The sequence below is a fragment of the Sarcophilus harrisii genome, chromosome 1 (genome assembly GCF_902635505.1).
Source record: "Sarcophilus harrisii chromosome 1, mSarHar1.11, whole genome shotgun sequence".
NCBI lineage: Eukaryota > Metazoa > Chordata > Mammalia > Dasyuromorphia > Dasyuridae > Sarcophilus > Sarcophilus harrisii.
In genome coordinates this window covers 226,835,547-226,856,240 of record NC_045426.1, presented here as the reverse complement: position 1 = coordinate 226,856,240, position 20,694 = coordinate 226,835,547, and the positions used below count along the sequence as shown (strand labels likewise).

General features: G+C 31.0%; 1 protein-coding gene across 3 annotated transcripts in view; it reads left to right on the top strand.

Annotated features, from left to right (window-relative positions):
* The window catches only part of ERCC6L2 (ERCC excision repair 6 like 2), a 162,646-nt gene that overhangs the window by 1,457 nt on the left and 140,495 nt on the right, over nt 1-20,694 (top strand). For all 3 annotated transcript variants that reach the window (XM_031937698.1, XM_031937697.1, XM_031937699.1), the window contains exons 2-3: nt 2,536-2,960; nt 12,554-12,676. In XM_031937698.1, coding sequence (XP_031793558.1) covers nt 2,536-2,960; nt 12,554-12,676 — 548 coding nt within the window. The remainder of the gene's footprint in view (nt 1-2,535; nt 2,961-12,553; nt 12,677-20,694) is intronic.

Genomic DNA, 20,694 nt, shown 5'->3' with positions numbered 1-20,694 from the left:
AGGATATGAAGAGAAATACGATTATAGGGAATAGTGCCAGAATTATGAGGAGTCATGTTGCATGTGATTTATGTTGCAAAAAAAACTCATTCTCTCATCGGTCTTTATTCAGCAAACTTCATTGGCTCCCTGTTGACTCTAGGATTAAATATAAGATTCTCTGTTTAGCTTTTAAAGTTCTTTATAAACTTGTTTCTTCCTATCTTTTCATTCTTTTCATACCTTATTTCTTTCCATGTACGCCGAGATTCAATGACCCTAGTCTCTTTCCTATTCCTCACATGCAACATCACATCTCCTAATTCTGATTATTTTCAGTTTTTCTTCTATACTTTAACCTTTTTCTCCTCACTTCTGTCTCCTACTTCAAGTCTTACCTGAAACCTTGTTTTCTGTAAGAAACCTTTCAAAGCCCTCTTTAATCTTTGTGCACTCCCACTATGACTACCTTCAATCTAGTCTCTGTTTGTCTCTTTTGTACATATTGTTTATTTGTTTTTCTCATTAGACTGTTGAGATCAAGGAATTTTTTTTTTCTTTTTCTTGTAGTGCTTGTCACAGTTTCTGGCATATTGTATGTGATTGTTAAATCTAATTGAGTGATTTATCTTTGGTCATTACATAGTTATGATCTTACTAGCCTTCTTATATATTATCTCTGTGTTTCAAGCAAACTAGCCTTCTCTCTCTGTCATCCATAGAACACTCCATTTCTTGATTTTCTGCATTTGTACTCCCATCCCCACTCCTGGATTGTACTGTCTCCTCACTTCCCTATATCTTCATCATAAAGGCTTTCCTGATCCCAACTGTTATAAGTGCCCTCCTTTGTATTTTTTTATTTATTCAGTATCTTTTGTATATATTCAATATGTCTACATCTATATTCATCTATCTATGTGTGTGTATATATTTTTTCTCCCAATACAACATAAATTCCTTGAGAGCAAGGATTGTGTCATCTTTTATCTCTATTTTTTTCTTAGTGCCTGGCACAGAGAAGGCTTTTATTGATTTTTATAATAAACTTTTTGGTAGAAAATGTCAGTTCAGGCCTAATCTGAAAACCTTTATTTTAAATTTCATCACCGAAAAATCTTTCTTAAATGTTTTCATCCACTTTTTGCTGAGAAGTTAAACTGACCAGTGCTGGTTGCTGCTATTCAGTTCCTCAGTCCTGGTTACAAGACATTTATCAGCAAGACAGGGGGGGGTATGGTTAGGTTTACTGGGTCAGTCTCCCTGAATCCAACTAGCAAGATAACTGTTAAAATAAGCTACGAGTTGAGAAAACAGTGCTAAAAGTGACAAATGATAATACAGTTATGGTAAGTTCTTCAGTGGAGAAAAGAAAGAGATAGTGTAAGAGGGGTTAAAAATGATACTGAGACCCTGGAACTGGGGAATGGCAGTAGTAGATTTAGAAGGCCGCCTCTCTTCCTTTTGGACCCCAAAATTAGCCAGGGGCAAGTTGAGGGGCTATGGTTTTGGGAGGGATAGAAAAGGGAAGATGTAAGGATAAAGAAAAAGGAGAATTTTTTGTGGTTACTCAGTCACCTAATAGTGACTAACTTTTAGTATTTAAGGGGAAATACATCCCCCTCTCCTGGAACTGCCTGTATTTGTTAATAAGACAGTGTTTTAATTTATGTGACTGTGAATTCTTTCCAAAGAACTGAAAATTAGTATCAAATAGATTGCAGTGGAGAGGTATATAGGTGTGAGCATACTGCAAAAGATAACCCTTGAAGAATTTTAAAGGACTGGAGTAAAAGATGTTATTAGTGAAATCTCTGATAGATATAAGACTAGTTACATGGCAAGTGTGAGGGATGATAGCTTGAGTGATTCTTTGTTACTAGGAAAAAAGCAAGGGAGGCCTCTAGAATGTTTGGTGGACCCCTGATTATAAAGTCAAACAGAATCTACATTATTATAAGATATACCCAGATCTTTGAAAACTAACTCACTTGTATTTGAACGTTTTTCATGAGAAAAATGTGTATATATCTGTGCACAAACGTATGTGCATACACACTTAAAGGGATGGTTTCATTTAGCCTGAATTTTCACTTCAATGTGAATGTTCTTATTCTATGACATTTTTATTACAGTTACATTTACACACTGTGATAACTTCTATTCACTGAATTTCAAGATTGATTCATTGTTTACTATTTCCATCTTTGTCCAAATACCCAGATTTCCAACATATTAGTTTCAGTCTCCTTTTCTTTGATTACTATACAACTGACAAATATGTGTATCAAGATTTGTAGGACCATAGGACTTTAGAAGCATTTAATGCCTCTTGTTACGGATGAATAGTCTTTGGTGACTTGCCCACTTATATAGAAAGGAAGTGGCAGAACTTGGAACTTGTTACTCTCAGTCTGTCACTTTTCCACTATACTACACAGACTCCTCCACAGTGCCAGATAAATGAAATATCACTGTGTATCTACATGGAAATAGGTATGATTATTTTATTATAACACTTTGAAAACTTGTTTTTTCTCTTTTTTTTTTCTTTAGATGTGTGGCACATTGGAGAAAGATGTCTTGTCCCTGTCACAGACAATGGGAAGCTTTGTGAAGCAATAGTGAAATCCATCAAGACAGATGAAAATGGAAAGTCATTTGCACTTGTATTATTTTCAGGTTCACTGGAAAAGAAAGTACCTTTAAAAAAACTCCATAAAACAACATCTGGTAAAAGTTCTTTCAGAAGTTTTATGTTTGATGATATTGACTTGGAAAAGCCTTATTTCCCAGACCAAAAACTTCCATCACCGGCTGTTTCATTTAAGTTATCTGAAGATGGTGATTATATTCCATATACAATTAATAGATATTTGCGTGACTACCAAAGGGAAGGAGTCCAATTTCTATATAGACACTATTCCTTGGGAAGAGGATGTATTCTTGGTGATGACATGGGACTTGGAAAAACAGTACAGGTATTTTTTCTTTTATTGCATAATAGTTAAAATAGTAATGTGCTGTTATAACTTATTACCTGTAGTACTATTACACAGAAGTTACTTGAATCATGGCTTTCACATAAGTTCCTTGATAAATGTTTGTTGAATTAATAAATGAATGAAAAGTGTTAAGTGATTTTATACCTATAGACTTTCTTTAGGAAGGGACAGTATTCTTCCTCTTTCTTTGAAGTATTGAATTAAGCTTAGATTATTTTCCCAAGGTCCATTAACTAAGTTGGTCATTATTTGAGTCTTTATATAGTTTTACAATCCCTGTTAGTTATTAAAGGAATATTTATCTATTTTATGGCTTATTCGTTTTTCTCTTTTCTTTTCTCCTCCTTTCTCCTAACTTGTCACTGTTCTTTACATTTCCATGTTGGCATTTCCAGCTTAGTAGAACACTTGAGGAGGGCTGAGTTTTAAAATTCCAGTTAGTAACAGAATCTTATATGGAAAGGATCCACTGACTCCTAATCAAGAATCCCCTCTACAACTTTGCTAACAAATTCTCATCAAATCCTCAATTAAGCTATTATCTCTTGAGGCAATCCATTCCATTTATGACATGATAGATTTAGAGCTGGAAGGGACAGCAGGGAGTCATCTGATTAAACTCCTCCTTTTACAAAAGGCAAACATTTTCACAGATCCAGGGAAGTAAGTCGTTTGTTCAAGGTCACACAATTAATTGTTAGAAAGCATTTTCTTAAAGTGAATCAATATTTACATTTGTACTTTTTATCCACTGCTTCTGGTTTGGTCTTCTGAGGGCAAGCTGAGAAAGTCTAATCCATCTTGTTTGTTAAAAAACTTCAAATATTTTAAAAAAATATCATAGATTCAGTGAACAGAGATAGACATCTTAAAGGCCATTTAGTCCAACCCCTCATTTTGAAAATGAGTAAAGGGGGTCTTAAGAAATAAATAAAATGACAAGAGACAAAGCTAAGTTCTAGGCCTCAAATCGAGTGTTTTTTCTAATACACCATGCTTTTCTTTTCCAGTTCCTTTAACTGAGCTTTATATGAGATACTTTTGAGACCCTTTATCATGACCTTTCTTTGGATGCTATTTTTTCTTTTTAAATGTTTTATTGATGCTTTTTTTTTTTTTTTTTTTTTAAGATCAGGGTCACTTCTCGGTGCTACCCATATCCAACTCCTTTGTAATTATTGTCAAGTAAAAGAAATTAGTCTTTTGGTGGTATCTGAAAGTATGTACCACATTTTGCAATTATGACAAGAAATAGGAGGAGGTCATGATGGTTCTTTCAATTCTTTTTACACAACACTTCTCCCCACCTATGCTATCTTTTTGTCTAGTTCTAATATCACCACCTAGTTCAGGCCCTCACCACTACTTATCTGGATGATTGTGTTAGTCTTCTAATTGATTTCCTACTTAAGTCTTTCCCTTCTTTAATCCGTTCTTTACACAGTTGTCTAGGTGTTATTTCCAAATTATAGATCAGACCATAGTACTTACCTCTTTAATTGACTCCAGTTGTTCTTTAGTATCTTCAGTATTAAAAACAAACTCTTCCCTGTGGCATTTAAAGCCATTCATAATCTGGTTTCAACCTGTCTTTCTAGTATAAATTGCTCTCCTTTGCTCTAGATGAACTGGCTATTTGAGGTTCCTCTTAAAAAACATTCATCTATCTCTGGACCCTTGTCCAGGCTTGTTGCCCAGGATGGGGATGCATGTCCTCTACCCCACAACTCACCCCAATCTCAAAGAATCCCTACTTCCCTTTAAAACTCAGGTGAGGGGCAGCTAGGTGGCGCAGTGGATAAAGTACCAGTCCTGAAGTCAGGAAGACCTGAGTTCAAATGTGACCTCAGACACTTAACACTTCCTAACTGTGTGACCCTGGGCAAGTCACTAAATCTCAATTGCCTCCACAAAAAACAAAACAAAAAAAACCTCAGGTGAAACTCCCCAATAACTTGAATTCTCTTAACTACTAATGCCTCTGTTCCCCATTATTTTTTATATTTTTATATATTTATCTGTTTGTCTCCCTCATTAGGCTTTCAACTCCTTGAAGGCAGGAAGTTTGCTTTTTGTCTTTGTTTCCCCAGTGCCTTATATAGTTTAATCAGTGCTTGTTTACTGAGTGATTAAAGGTCTCTCCTCTCTTTTTCTGGGTTAGGAATTCTCCCCATATAGCCATTATTTTTGAAGGTATCTGATCTTATTTGTTCTAATTTTTTTATAGTATTTTTTAATTTAAATTTAAAAAATTAGGTTATATATCCAGTTGAACTTAGTATATTATATGATATAAATTCTTAATCTAATAGTTACCATATTACTTTTCAGTTTTCCTATCAGTTCTTGGCAGAAAGGATCTCCTTACAGTACTTAAGTTATGCTCTTGGTTTTATAAAACATTGGGATACTCTTTTTAATTCCTTATTCAGTCTTGTATCACTGATCTTTTTTTTTTTTTCTGTTTTCTAGCTTCTTTTGAATAATGTTGTTGATATTAATTTATAATATAGTTTTAACCATTATAATGCTATTTCTCGTCTTTTACTCAAGAATTTCATCGGAATTGTAGATCTTTTGTTCTTACATATTAATTCGTTATTCTAGCTAATTTAATTGATATAGTATTGAATGCTAATTTAGGTAGTAATCATCATTTTAGATGTGTTGACAAGACTTACCTATAAACAGTGTGTATCTCTATTTTAGTTTTCTTTAAAAAGCTGAAACAAAGAAACATATTTTATTGATGTCTTTTGTCTATTTGTCAGTCTACTCCCTTCATACAAAGATAATTAAGCAAAAACATTCAATACAGATTTTGTCTGACATGTATGCAACATATTTTGTCCTTGCAATCCCTCCATCCATATATTTTGAGGGAGAAGGAATATTTCATTATCTCTTCTGGTGGCACAGTAGATAGAGTACTGGGTTTGGAAATAGGAGAAGCTGAGTTCAAATGCAGTTTCAGATACTAATTAGCTGTGTGACCTTGGGCAAGTCACTTAATTTCTCTTTGGCTCAGATTCCTTGACTATAAATGGTAATAATGATAATACCTATTTTGTAGGAAAGTTGTGAAAATTAAATGAGATAATATTTGTAAAAGTAATCAAGTAAAAAGCACCGTGCCTGACAGATACATAGTAGGTACTGTTCCTTTTTCTCTTCTGTTATTGATTTTTCCCTTTTTTCAGAATCCTTTTCCTTCTAGTGATCTTTTCATTGATGCTGTTGTGTATAATTGTATAACTATGGTGTATAATTGATATGTATATTGTCTTAATAGTTCTACTTATTTTGTACTGTATCAGTCCATAAACATTTTCTCATATCCCTCTAAATTCATTATATTTGCTGTTACTAACTTCACAATAATTATAATATGACAAATTTTCATAATATGACATGAATTTTAAAAACATTCCCTAAGCAATTTGTTTCTAGCTTTTTGCAAACACAAAGAATGATGCTCTGAATGTTTGGGTATATATTGAACTTTGTCTATCTTTAACTTTGTTGAGCCTAGTTGGGGGATTGCTGTGTCTCAAAATGCAATTTCTTGCATAATTCCATATTGAAATCAAAAGAGGTGGGCTCTTTCACAAAAATTCCAACACTGCATGGGCTCTTTCACAGAAATTCCAACACTGCATCTACTGTCTTCTCCTGAACTATGTATCATTGACTGTTCCTTATCTTTTTTTCATATTTGCCACTTTGATAGAATGAAGTAAAAGCTAAAAGCTGTTTTAATTTATGTTTCTTTTACTATTAGTGACTTGGAGAATATTTTCATGTCTTTCTAGTAGTTTTAAAATCTTCTTTTGAAAATTGTTCCTACTTTTTGATCATTTTACTATCAAAAGATGTTCCTTCATATGTTATCTTTGCATCTTTTTTTTTATTTACCCATCTCTTTCCTTTGATTCATTTTTTTTTTTTTTTAAACCTGTACTAAAATAGTTTAGTGATTACTGCTTTACAATATAGTTTGAATGTTTTTATTTTCATTCATAATTTTCCTCATTTTCTTTTTCATTCTTGTTTGTGCTTCCACATAAATTCCGCTATTATCTTGTCCAGTTCCAACACATCTTCCTTCTATAATTAGTTTGGTATAGAACTCTTGTTTAACATTGAATGCTGGCTCATTTGTACACCATTTATACTTCACTTTGGTTCTGTCATATTTTGTAGTTATATTTATGTCTTCTGTGTGTCCTCTGAAAGAGAACAGATTTTCCTCATTGCCTCTTCCTGGTTTTTTGGTTAGTAGTGTATAAAAACATTGGTCATTTCAAGGAATTTTGCATTTTTTTATGACATCTTCACAACTTCAGGGATTTTCATTCTTTTTCCTTTCTTGGGAAGCGTTTATCCTTTCGAATATCCTTTTCTAAAAATGTTTGTTAATTTCTCCTCAGTAAACTTTTTGTCTGCTTTCATGAATCACTTTCCTGAGTTTTCCTTTGGTGACCTTGCAGAAAATGTGCTTCTTACTGCTAATCCATTCTCTTCTGAAAGCTCAGTGTGTTTGTGCCCCTCCGGCTTGGCTTCCTTTCCTCTGTTCTCTCAGACCACCAGGGTTGGAAGAAGTCTGTTCCTCAGAGGATGAAAATGAGGAGTTGGGGCACCTCTCCTAGGAGACTGAATTGTCATTGTAGTTAGAAACCTATTCTCTGCTTTTATCAGTCTATCTCTTTTAGCTCTACCCTCTTTGCAACTAACTTTTTTTCAGTTCTTAGCCACAGCTCTTGGCACTAGTTAAGGATTAGGGAAGAGGTTCCCTAAGACACTGCTGAGAGACTTGCTCTGAGAAATCTTTGCCCTTAGAGTGTGTGGAGAAATGTCAGGGGACCTCAATTCTGCAAAAGAGGACAAGAACCTTTGATAGACATTGAGTTAATTTTGAAATCATTGTCTAAAATTTCCATTCATGGACTAGGGTAGAATCACAATATACCCCAGCCCAGTGTTCAGTGTGAAAGATGAAAGGAGTCTAGACTTATGAGCTCCAGAGAAATTGACTGATGAAATGATCTTTCTTTACTATCTTGGCAAAGAATACTTTGTGGTAGGCTAGTTGGCTTTTCTTCTTTCTGTCATTATTGAGTTTTTTGCATTTTGAGATTCTTTTGCTTTTTGGTGGGAATAGATGCAGGGTTACCTCTCACTGAATTATCTTACCAGGATTCCTTATTTTTATTTCCACATTTTTTTTTGCCCTTTTCCCTAACTTCATGAGATTCCTGCTTCTACCACCCCACCTCCATACTTGTTATGTTGTTTTATGCCAATTCATGAGACTCTCAAGTTTTCCTCCTCTTCATTCCTTCCCTTATGTCGTTTCCCCAAACTTTCATATATCCCATGTTCAAAAATGGCTACTATCTCTGTCTTCAGGGTGTATCAGCTAATATGCACTAAACCTATTAAACTTGCACAATGAAGAAAAACCTAGACCTGGTCATTGACCCTGGCCAGTTTAAGTCAGTTTGTAGACTACCCCTCTTTATTTGGGCTTTGTGGTTAGCCTAGTTCCTTCTTATGAAAACTGATTGGTCAGTAGTACTAATTATCTTGCATTACATTGAAACTTGCAACATCTTATAGAAACCTAACTTTTGAGTATCCCTTGTGAAATCTGTTTTCTTCTTTGTTTTCATGATTTTTCTTTCTTATGATATAGCAAGTATTTCTGACATTGTTATATTGTGGTAGTGATAATGAACATTTTTTTATCCTTAATCTTACATTAAAAACCTCAAACTTTTCTCTTTATCTTTGTTTTAGATGGATATTATTTGCCATATTAAGATAGTACATTCATTAGTATTTTTAAGAAATGTTTTTTTTTTTATCAAATGTTTTTTCAAAAGTTTTTCTCTTCCCCCTTCTTTTTTTCTTCCTTCTTTCATGTGGTTTTTATTATTCATGTTATTAATATGCATTATGATGTTTATAATCTGCTTTATATTGAACCAACCTGGCATTCCTGGCAGAAATACAATTTGGCAATGTATAATCTTTTCAAGACTACATTTGTATTATAGAAAAGAGATTGGAAAGGTTGCTTCTTTAAAATCCCTTTTCACAAATAGTTTATATAATATTGGAATTGTTTTTTCAAGGTGGGATAAAATTTAATTGTAAATACATCTGAATTTGGAGTTAATTTACTCTCCTTTCCTCTTTGGATGCTTATTCATGACTTGTTCAATTTCTTTTTCTGATGTTATATTATTAAAATAATCTATTTCATCTTTTGTTGATCTTATAATTTTTTTTATTTTTGTAAGTATTTATCCATTTTCCCTAAGTCATCACTTTTTTTTGATATATAAATGTGCAAAATACTTTCTGATAGTTTTCTTTATTTTCTCATCATGTTTATTTTTTGATAAAATTTGCTTGTCTTCACTTTAAAAAAAATCAAATCAGCTTTTTATTCTTTTTTTAAGACTTTAGTTTTATTCTATTCTTTTTTTTTAATGTTAATCTGATTTTTGCATTTTCTACTTTGTATTTTTTTATGTTTTCCTAATTTTTCCATTCCATATTTATTGAATTGTTGGGGTTTTTTTGTTATTGATGAAAGCATTTAAATATATACATTTCCCTCTTAGCACTATTTTAGTCTTTCCTACTTTTTGCTCTGTTTTCTTATTATTGTAATTTTCTTCTATAAAATTTTATACTGTTAATGCTCTCTCTTCTTTTATCCACTGGTTCATATAGTCTTTTGGTATTTTTCATTTCAATTTCATCACATTTTTTTCAATGATCAGAAATCTCTCTTTTCTAACTCTTTCTCCCCTCCCACATACATTAACAAAAATGAAAACAAAACTCTTGTATACATATACATAAGGAACCAAAAAAAAAAAATTCTGCAGTAGTGTTTTTTTTAAAAAATGAAATACAAAAGCTGTCAATACAAATATATTTTTAAATGTAAAACATTTCCACATAAGTTATTTTGTATAAGAAGATGCAGAAGAAAAAAATAAAAGAAAGTGCAAAATAGCATTTTTCAGTCTATGGTCACTCAATATTGGATCTTTCTCTAGAGACAAATAGTATATTTCCTGAGTCCTGAGACTAGTTAAGTTATTCACAGTTCTCTGAAGAACTGTGAATTCCCTAATTTATGGAAATCCCTTTGATTTCTAATTCTTAACTACCACAAAAAAGAGCTGTTATAAATATTTTTGTATAAATAGCTCCTTTTTCCTTTTTTTGATCTTTGGGATTCAGTCCTAGCAGTGATATTTCTGTATCAAAGAGTATGCACAATTTTATAACCCTTTGGGCCCAGTTCCAAATTAATTGGTTCATAGTTCCATCAACAATGCTTTGGTGTTCTTCTTTTCTTACATCCTCTCCAATATTTTACTTTTTTATCATATTAACCAATCTGATAACTATGAGGCAGTATGTCAGAGTTGGTTAAATTTGTATTTCCCTAATCAATATTAATTTAGAGCATTTTTTTCATATAGCTATAGATAGCTTTGATTTCTTTATCTAAAAACTGGCTATTTATATCCTTTGATCATTTATTAATTGGGGAATGAGTTCTATTTTTATAAATTTGACTCAGCTCTCTCTATATATTTGTGAAATGAGGCCTTTATCAGAGATACTTGTTGCAAAATTTCCCCTCAGTTTTCAGCTTTCCTTCTAATTTTGGTTACATTTGTTTTCTTTGTGAAAAAAATTTTTTATATAATCAAAATTATGTATTTTATATTTTATAATGCTCTTTGGTCCTAAATTCTTCCTTTGTCCATAAATCTGACATATGCTCTCTTAATTTGCTTATAGTTTCATCCTTTATGTGTAAATCATGACATTATTTTGATATGTTGTGAGATGTCCGTCTGTATCTAGCTTCTAGTTTCCCAGTTTTTCCAGCAGTTTTTTGTCAGATAATGAGTTTTTGGTCCAAAAGTTTGAATCTTTGGGTTACTATAGTCCTTTACTATAATATAATTTATAACATATATTCCACTGATTTCTTTCTTTATTTCTTATCCAGTACCAGATTATTTTGATATTATTACCACTTTATGAAAGTTTGAAATCTGGTACAGCTAAACACCTTCTTGTGTATTTTTTTTCATTGATTCTCTTGATAACCTTGAGCTTTTAAGTTCTTTTAGATGAATTTTGCAATTTTTTCCTGCTCTACAAAATAATATTTTTGATAATTTGGTATGGCTCTGAATAAACAGATTTTTTTAAATGAATTGTTATTTTTATTATATTGGCCCGTGAACAATTACTATTTTTCCAGTTGTGTAGATGTGGCTTTATTTGTGTGAAAAATGTTTTATAGTTATATCCAAATTGAGTTTGTATTGACAGGTAAACTCCCAAGTATTTTATATTGTCTGCAGTTATTTTAAGTTTAATTTCTCTGTCTGTTACTACCGGATTTGGTTGGTAATATATAGAATTGCTGATGATGTATGTGAGTTTATTTTATATCCTGCAATTTTGCTAAAGTTGTAATAATTTCAAATAGTTTTTTAGTACATTCTCTAGGATTTTCAGAGTATAAAATCATGTCATCTACAAAGAGTGATAGTTTTGTTTCCCAATTGCTTATTTTCATTTTTTTAATTGATGAGAATGACTAGATTATCTTCAAATAACTGGCAGATCAGTTCCATTTCATGGCTCTGTTTTTCCTTAAGTTTCATCCCTCAAAATAGGCTAAATTAACTGTCTTGAACTAAGTTCATTTCAAAACCCATTTGTCCAAACAGATGCCTTTTTCCCATTCTCTTATGCTGCAGTACTGCTTGTCATCTTTTGCAACTGTTTTAAAAATGAGTTTTCACTGTAAACCAGTTTTGCCCTTAGCTACCATTTATTTTGTCAAGGAGATCAAATAATTCCTTACAGGAATGGCTTTTAACCACTTTTTGCTACCTTGTTATAGTAATTGGTTAAATTTCTCCAAGCAATGTCTTTACTTGGCCAAAGAGCTTTTGTTTAAGTGGTCCGTATTCATTGCAGTTTCCATATCAGGAATTAAATGTCATAGCATTATTATAAAAATAGTTTTGACCTTCTGGCTATATACCCTGAAAGGTTTTCAGAGATTTCTCAAGAATCCCCAGCCCACACTTTCAGAACTACTGGTCTAGTATATTCTGAATAATTACCACATAGATTACTCTTTTTTCCCCCTCCTACTTCACTCATACCTTCCTCCCTTTCAGTGTGTTTGAAGTAAGAAACAACAACCTTGAAACGAACTTTTGAAGCATAACCTGATTTTTACAAATCAGGATCTATAATAATCCTTCTAAAAGTTGAATAGGTTAATAGATTAGATGTGTCCTAGAATAACATCAGTGTGAATTTAATGTTTTATTTTAAAAATTGATGAATTCAAGGAGGAAAATAGTTAATTGTTTCTCAGCAACTGATCCATATTTTGTGTCTTAAACTTCATTAAGTATTTTAAAGTTGTGGGAATATAAATTAATCATTGGGTTTTCTCCAATTTGATGCATTTTGTATAAAGTTTGCAAATATTCTTTCCCTAGGTAATTTCATTTCTGGCTGCAGTACTGCATAAAAAGGGTACACGAGAAGATATTGAAAATAACATGCCAGAGTTTTTGTTAAAGAATATGAAAAAAGAATCTTCTACTTGTGCTCCAAAGAAGGTAAATTATACAAATATCCTTAGCTCATTATAAAATAATCAGCCTAAGTTTTCATAACCAATTGAATTAATTTGAAAACAGTATTTTAAGGAAAAAACCAAAACATTTGTTTTATAGACTTGAGCTGTATTTTAATTTTAAGAAAGACAATATATTTTAAGGCATGTTATTTTTAAGAATGTTATGAATGTATAAAAATGTTATTTTTAAGAAATATTCATGTACTAGACTGATATTGGCTATCGTTTTAGAGTATAGGTTAATATAATATGTACCTATTAAGGATTATTTGAACCTTTCAGCATTGTTTAAATATATTTTGTGAAGGAAAGGAAGAAAATTGGGTATTTTTTCTTTGTTCTATTAATATTTTAAAGTATTTCTGACATTCTTTATTTCCAAATATATTCCTCTTCCTTCTTCCTAACCTTTCATTTTTTATAACAAAGAATATAAAAAGAAAGAATATGAAAAGCAATTCGAGCCAAAATATCCAAATCATCTGATGAATTTGATATTATATGCAATGTTCTTATCCATAGTCTGTAAAGAAAGGGGAGTGATTCTTTTTCTTATCTTTAGTCCTGAATTAAACTTAGTTATCATAATTGCATCTTTCTATTCATATTATTGTATTCATTGTTTTTCTTCATTCCATATCAATTCAAGTAAATTTTGCTAAGATTTTCTGAAATTTTCCATGATATACCATTAATTCATGTAGTACAATTTGGTTAACTATTGTTATATTATCATGTGACTTTAGATTGTAGATGTTGTTTGTGTAGATATCATGATATTAAAACTGAATCAATAAACCAAGTATAGTAAATATTTAATAACAAATTCTAATGCAGAGAACATTGAAAAAGCTATAAAGACATCCGTTCTTAGGGTCAAAGTTGTTCCTGTTTCCAATACTTTAGGTTCTGTATATTGCATTTAAGGACATTGTTATCATTTGAGGGCACCAGAGAGGTAACCAAAATGGTGAAAGATCTTGAGATTAAACCACAGAAAGATTGGTTGATGAAAGTACAGATATTTAAAAGCCTAGAGAAGAGCTTTTATGGGGCAGGCGTAATAACTGTATTCACATAGTTGACATGTAGAAGAAGGGTTACGATGTAGTCTTATTCATTCATAGTAAGGTACTATGTTAAGTACCTTGCAAATATGATTTTATTTTATACTTGCAATAACCCTGCAATATGAGCTATTATTATCTTATCATAACAACAACTTTACTATTAACAATAGATAACAACCTTTATCTATTATTGTAATAACAACCTTATAATGACTTATTACCTTCATTTTACAGTTGAGAAAGTCAAGGTAGACAGAGGTTTAAATAATTTCCCCAGGGTCACATAGCTAGGAAATAAGTGTCTTAAGACTGAATTTGAACATAGATCTTCCTAAATCTAGATCCAGCATGCTGTCTCAAGTAAGAATAAAAGTAGAGGAAGGTAGGAAGCAACTGGTTAAGAAATAGAAAAGTAGATCAGTAGAAGAGACTAGGAAGTATAAAAACAACTTATTATCTCAGATTTTAATTAACCTGATTACTTTAATTACTTGGGGAAGAATTCCTTGCTTAATAAAAATCACTGAGAAAATTGGAAAACATTGCATTAAAATTAGACTTAGAGAAACATTTTAAATCTTACATCAATAATATCTTAAAAATAAATTTGTAGACTGAACTGAATATTAAAAATCACATCACACATATTAAAAAACTTTTGTCTAAATAAAGTCAACCACACTAGGAAAAAGAATAATATTTTAAAGTGTCCATTAATGAAATGAAATTAAAATTACATCGATTAAAATACATAGAGAGGAAAAAGGAGGTTAACAGAATAAACAAATGTGCTGATATAGGTTATCTTTGATATGGATATATATATATATATATATATATATATATATATATATATATATATATATATATATATATATATATGTAAGTAGAAATACCATAACATATATAGATATATACATGTACTTATGTATATATGGAACTAACATAAACATATAAGACCAAAAAAACCTTGAAGAAGGATATGAACAAGTTCGCAAAAGAATCACAAATCGTTAACAACCATATGGAATATTGCTACAGATCACTGGTAATAAGAATAAGGCAAACCAAAAAAAATTCCAAAGTTTCAGCTAAAACTGAAGAAATTGTCAAAGATAACAAAAAATAGGAAGAGTCAACATTAGTGTGGTTGTAGAAAGATACATTTTGCTGTAGCATTTAATTGGTCCAACCATTCTGGAAAACAGTTTGAAATTATGTAAAGAAAATGAATAAAGTGTCCATACCCTTTGAACCAGAGATCGCACTACTATGGACATCAGTTATTAAAAAAAAATCTCATGTATGCCAAATTACTTGTAGTAGCACTTTTCGTATGTGCAAGGCTCTGGAAACAAAAGTTGAAATCCATTGATTGGAAAATGATTCAATAAGTGTGCAACAAATGAATTTTATGGAATATTGCTTTACTATAAGAACTGTGAATATTAAGAATAAAGAAATGTTTGAACTTATATAAAGTGAAGAAAACAGAATCAGGAAAGCATTATACACAAAACGAATACAAAAATATAAATTATTTTTATGTAGCAATAACAAACAATTAAAACTAAATGTTCTATAATTATAAAGCCAAGATTGGCCCTCAAAAAAGAGATGAAAATTCATATCTCTTCCATTTTTGCAAAGGCATAGTAATAGGGATGTATATTACATGTGATGTTGGTTGATATATTGCTTAGTTTTTCTGAGCCATTTTATACTCTCTTTTTAAAATTCTTTGCTCAAAGAGTTGGTTCTGGGTTAGGGGCTAGATATATTGGAAGATTATGATGTTATAAAAACAAATGATAGCAATACAATTTTTAAATGGTGTGGTTTGCTTCTGAAACATTTGAAAATAAGAAATGTAGTTTTATCTGCATTTATGAATCATTTTCTTTTGCTTTGTTAAAAAAATTAGATCAAATATTTATGCAACTGTTATAGTTTTAAAGACATTCTGAAAAATTAACTTGAGGACTTCTCATACACAAAATCATTCTTGCAGTAAATTGAACATTAAGGAATGATAGTTTGGAATATGTATGTATGAGATATGATACATCTCTATGCACATTTGCGAACTTTTCAAGTGTGAATAAATCATCTGAGAATGTATGAAATAGATGTTTTGTGCCAAGAATAAATTCCTAATGTAAAAAGATGTGAAGTATGCCTTTCACATATTGATACTTGGAAAAGCTTCTAAGATTGAGGCCCTTCATTTGGGGATGGGGTTTAGTGGTCATGAAAATGAAACAGTAAATTCATTTAAAAATCCTCATTTGTGTCTTAAATTTCAATTCCTTATGGATTAAACATATTTTTCAGCAATAAAATGGAGGAAGACTGGTTTAACATTATTGAGGGAAGACAAATAGCATATGTAGGAATACAAGCTGTAGTTGAAAAAAAATCTTTTAAAAATATTAGGTATAAAGTTTTTTCTAATTGAAAATTCTAAATGGAACTCCCTATATTTTTAATGCCAGGGTGAAAGTTGCCAGTTATGCATTACCCTCTGTGAAATGAGAAAATTAATATCATTAACTCTATTTTAAGTTTGTTGGTATAATAATAGTGAATATGAATACAAGTACAATGTAGACTTCTCAGAGACAAAAAGAAACAAGATTTTAATCAGTAATAATAGACTTTTATCTCCTCAAGATACCTTCTTACTTCTGGAAGTTTACCTCTGTCTTTGCCAGACAAATTTGTACATCCAAGAACAACCACTGTCCTATTTTGTTCTTACTTTTGCACATTTAATCACGTTGGTACTGTCATCTTAATACCATCTTTTTTTCTATTCTGTTTTTCATTAAATATCAATTCATGTTTCTTTGCTAACTACCCTAATTCAAAAATGAATCACTTTCCTAGAAATTCAATTCATAACACTTTAATTTTATGTACCACAACCTATTATTTATTTATTTTCTTGTTGAGTCTCATGTATTAATAGTAGCTAACAGTTTTACATTATTTTATCGAATTCAGAGCACGTTTCATATGTTTTTTAATTAGATTTTTTTTTTAAGAACCAAAAGTATTCCTATCATTATTTCACAGATTTGGAAACAATCTCAGAAAGGTTAAGTAATTGTCTAGGTCACAAAGCAAATGTTCTGAGGGCAGGATTTAAATTCAGGGTCCTCTTATGATGCCACATCTAATACTATTTAAACTACTTCATGTTTCCCTTCATATCACTATTCATATCATTATTTTAAACTTTTTTGTTCATGTATATTGTGAATTTTCTGTTTGCATTAATACCTCGGACATAGCACAATGCTGTCTATGGATTGGTATTTGAGAAATATTTCAGAGAATTATAAAATTTAGAGTCAGAAGGGATCTGTGAGATATTTTATTGTGCAGATGAGGAATTGAGGCCAAAATAATAATTTACAAAGTATTCCTGGGAGGTACATATGTACTAAACAATTGGAACTTTCCTCATCAATATACCTTTTCAAGGCATATCATTCATATCATTGTGCCAACTATTGTAGAACTTCTTACTCTGGGATCCATGGATTCTTAAAGAGTCTGTGCATAGACTTCAGTGAGTATGTGAACTTGAATGGGGGAAAATCAATCAATCTATCTATCTATATATCTTTATGTTCATTAATATCTAAGTGAAATTTAGTATTTCATTCAGTTATGAAAGTTATAAAGATTATTCTCAGAATGGGTCCAAAATCTTCATCAGACTTTCTCACTGAACCACAAACAAAAAAAAGTTAAGGATCCACATAAAACTCCTACATTTAATTGTAACTTAAAAAGTGTTTCTTTCTGAAGACTAGACCATTCAATTAAGTATAGTGTGGCTTATAAGAAAGAAAATTAGGTGCTGAATGTTTAATTAGCATCTTTTGTAAGCTTTGGTTCCCATTTAAGGTTCACTGTTACTTAATAGGAGTTTTAATTTTATTTACAAGTCATTTTAAGCAATGGATATTTTGAATTGATATTTTTAAAAAATCATTTTACTTGTATTAGGTTAGGAAAAATGACCAAAAATTGCTTTGTCAGTAACTGATGCAGCAATTACATATGTGCTTTCCATTCCACACTTAAATTTACTTAGAAAAAAAATATTCTAAAATAAAATATTTAAATAAAATATTAATTCTATTATAATAGGCACTTCAATTTCTTTCTTCTTTTTACTTATAATAGAATTTCCATAATCATTCTATTATACTTTAATATAAAAAGGAGTTAGTGAACTTTTAAATTTGACATACAAGATTTCTAAATACTGATGATGTTAACAATTCCACAAAAATCAAGAAATCTTGTTTCTACCTTAAAAATTAAATTTCTTTGTAACTTTTGGGACTAATGCTGTCAGGTATTTTTAGATTAATGGGAACCTTTTTATGATGGCCTCCAAAATTTGTATCTGTCAACTATGTGTTTAGATGGAATTTGAATACAGTATTTTTTTTAAACTCAATAGCTAATTTATATAGCATTTTTTTTAACCTCATTTGATCTTTATAGGACCTTATGAAGTAGATACCCAAATACTATTCTCAGTTTATGAATGGGAAAACAGGAATACAAATTTAGTGACTCATTGAATCACTTAACCTCTTCTTATTTCTCATCTGTTTGCAAATATTTAAATGAAAAAAATTCTTCAAAAATAAGTTCGGTGCCTAAGTTTTTTTTTTTTTTTTTCTTGTTTGTTTCTCTCTTTTTTTAATTATTATTAGAGCTTTTTATTTACAAGATATAAGCATAGGTAATTTTTCAGCATTGACAGTTGCAAATCCTTTTGTTCCAACTTTTTCCTTCCTTCCCCCCACCCCTTCCTCCAGATGGCAGGTTGACCAATACATATTAAATATGTTAAAGTATAAATTAAATACAATATATGTATACATGTCCAAACAGTTATTTTGCGGTATAAAAAGAGTCAGACTTTGAAATAGTGTACATTTAGCCTGTAAAGGAAATCAAAAATGCAGGTGGACAAAAATAGAGGGATTGGGAATTCTATGTAGTGGTTCATAGTTACCTCCCAGAGTTCTTTCTCTGGGTGTAGCTGGTTCAGTTTATTACTGATCTATTGGAACAGATTTGGTTCATCTCATTGTTGAAGAGGGCCACGTCCATCAGAATTGGTCATCATATAGTACTGTTGAAGTATATAATGATCCTTCTGGTCCTGCTCATTTCACTCAGCATCAGTTCATGTAAGTCTCTCCAAACCTTTCTGAAATCATCCTGCTGGTTATTTCTTACCGAACAATAATATTCCATAATATTCATATACCACAATTTATTCAGCCATTTTCCAATTGATGGACATCCTCTCAGTTTCCAGTTTCTGGCCACAAAGCTACAAAGAGGGCTGCCACAAACATTCTTGCACATACAGGTCCCTTTCCCTTCTTTAAAATCTCTTTGGAATATAAGCCCAGTAGTGACACTGCTGGGTCAAAGGGTATTGTGCCTAAGTTTTTCAGCTTAATATTTCAAGACAAGAATAAAAGAAGGTCAAAGAATAATAATTTTTGGGCTACTAGACAAAATATGTTGAGTAATGACCAACCTTAAATGTTTGGCAGCAAAGAGAGAAGAAAGAACTATCATTGATTTAGTTTTCTTCAGCAAATTCTCCCCTTCCCATGGGGGATGTGGGGAAGCAGTATATCAAATTTATTTCTATTCTAACAAACATTATCCAACCTCAACATTTTGGAATAAAGGTGATCTTATCTGTGGTTAATAATTAATATGCTCTCATTTCTTATTGAATTGTACTCTTTTAGCATATATAACCAATTCCTATCTTTATATGGAATAGGATTGATATTGATAAATTTCCAAATAATCCTTAAATCTTCTAGCACAGGAGTAGATGGAAGTAATAAAAAGGAGATTGATTAAAAGCACTGAAAATAAAATTAGATTATTTCAGATTGGATAAGAATTTGGGTGCTTACTACAGAGGAAAAAGCTAAGAACAAGGCATTGAGCTTCCTTCAGTCTCCCTTCCCCCAAAAAACCTTTCTTCAGCTAAGTGAAAAATTTGGTATTTATTTCTGTTAAATTTCATATTGTGAGCTCATCATTATATCCTGCTGAGAAAATTTGAACTCTTGATTTTTGATTAAACTCTATTGCTTTAGCTATTCCTTTCATAGTTGAGTCATCAGAAAAATCAATAAACATGCCTTTCCTGTCTTCATCTAAGTTGAAACAATTAGCATCTAGTCCAGAGCCAAGCAAGTACAAACATACAGCATTCTTGTTTGCCCTTCATTCTTTTTTATTTTTTATTTTTTTATTTAATAGCCTTTTATTTACAGGTTATATGCATGGGTAACTTTACAGCATTAACAATTGCCAAACCTCTTGTTCCAATTTTTCACCTCTTACTACCCCACCCCCGCCCCTAGATGGCAGGATGACCAGTAGATGTTAAATACATTAAAATATAACTTAGATACACAATAAGTATACATGACCAAAACATTATTTTGCTGTACAAAAAGAATCAGACTTTGAAATATTGTACAATTAGCTTGTGAAGGAAATAAAAAATGCAGGTGGGCATAGATATAGGGATTGTTGCTCTTCATTCTTGAAAAGGATTGGAGTAGTAGAGAAACAGATACCCTTAGGTTACTTCTGGAATTGCAAACAGGTATAGTTTGTATGTATACTGCTACTTCTGCTTTTTTCATTTGTAATTGTTTTATAAAAGGTTTTCTTCACATTTACCTTATCTTCTTCATGCTTTACCTTAATTATATTAAAATATATTAATATGACATCTTATTGATTTGGGTTGGTTCCTTTTTTTTTTTTAAAGGAATATAATTGCTGTAAACATCTGAATTGATAGTTACTTTTTCCTTTTTAGTGGCATTTTGAGAGTTTATTTTTCAAA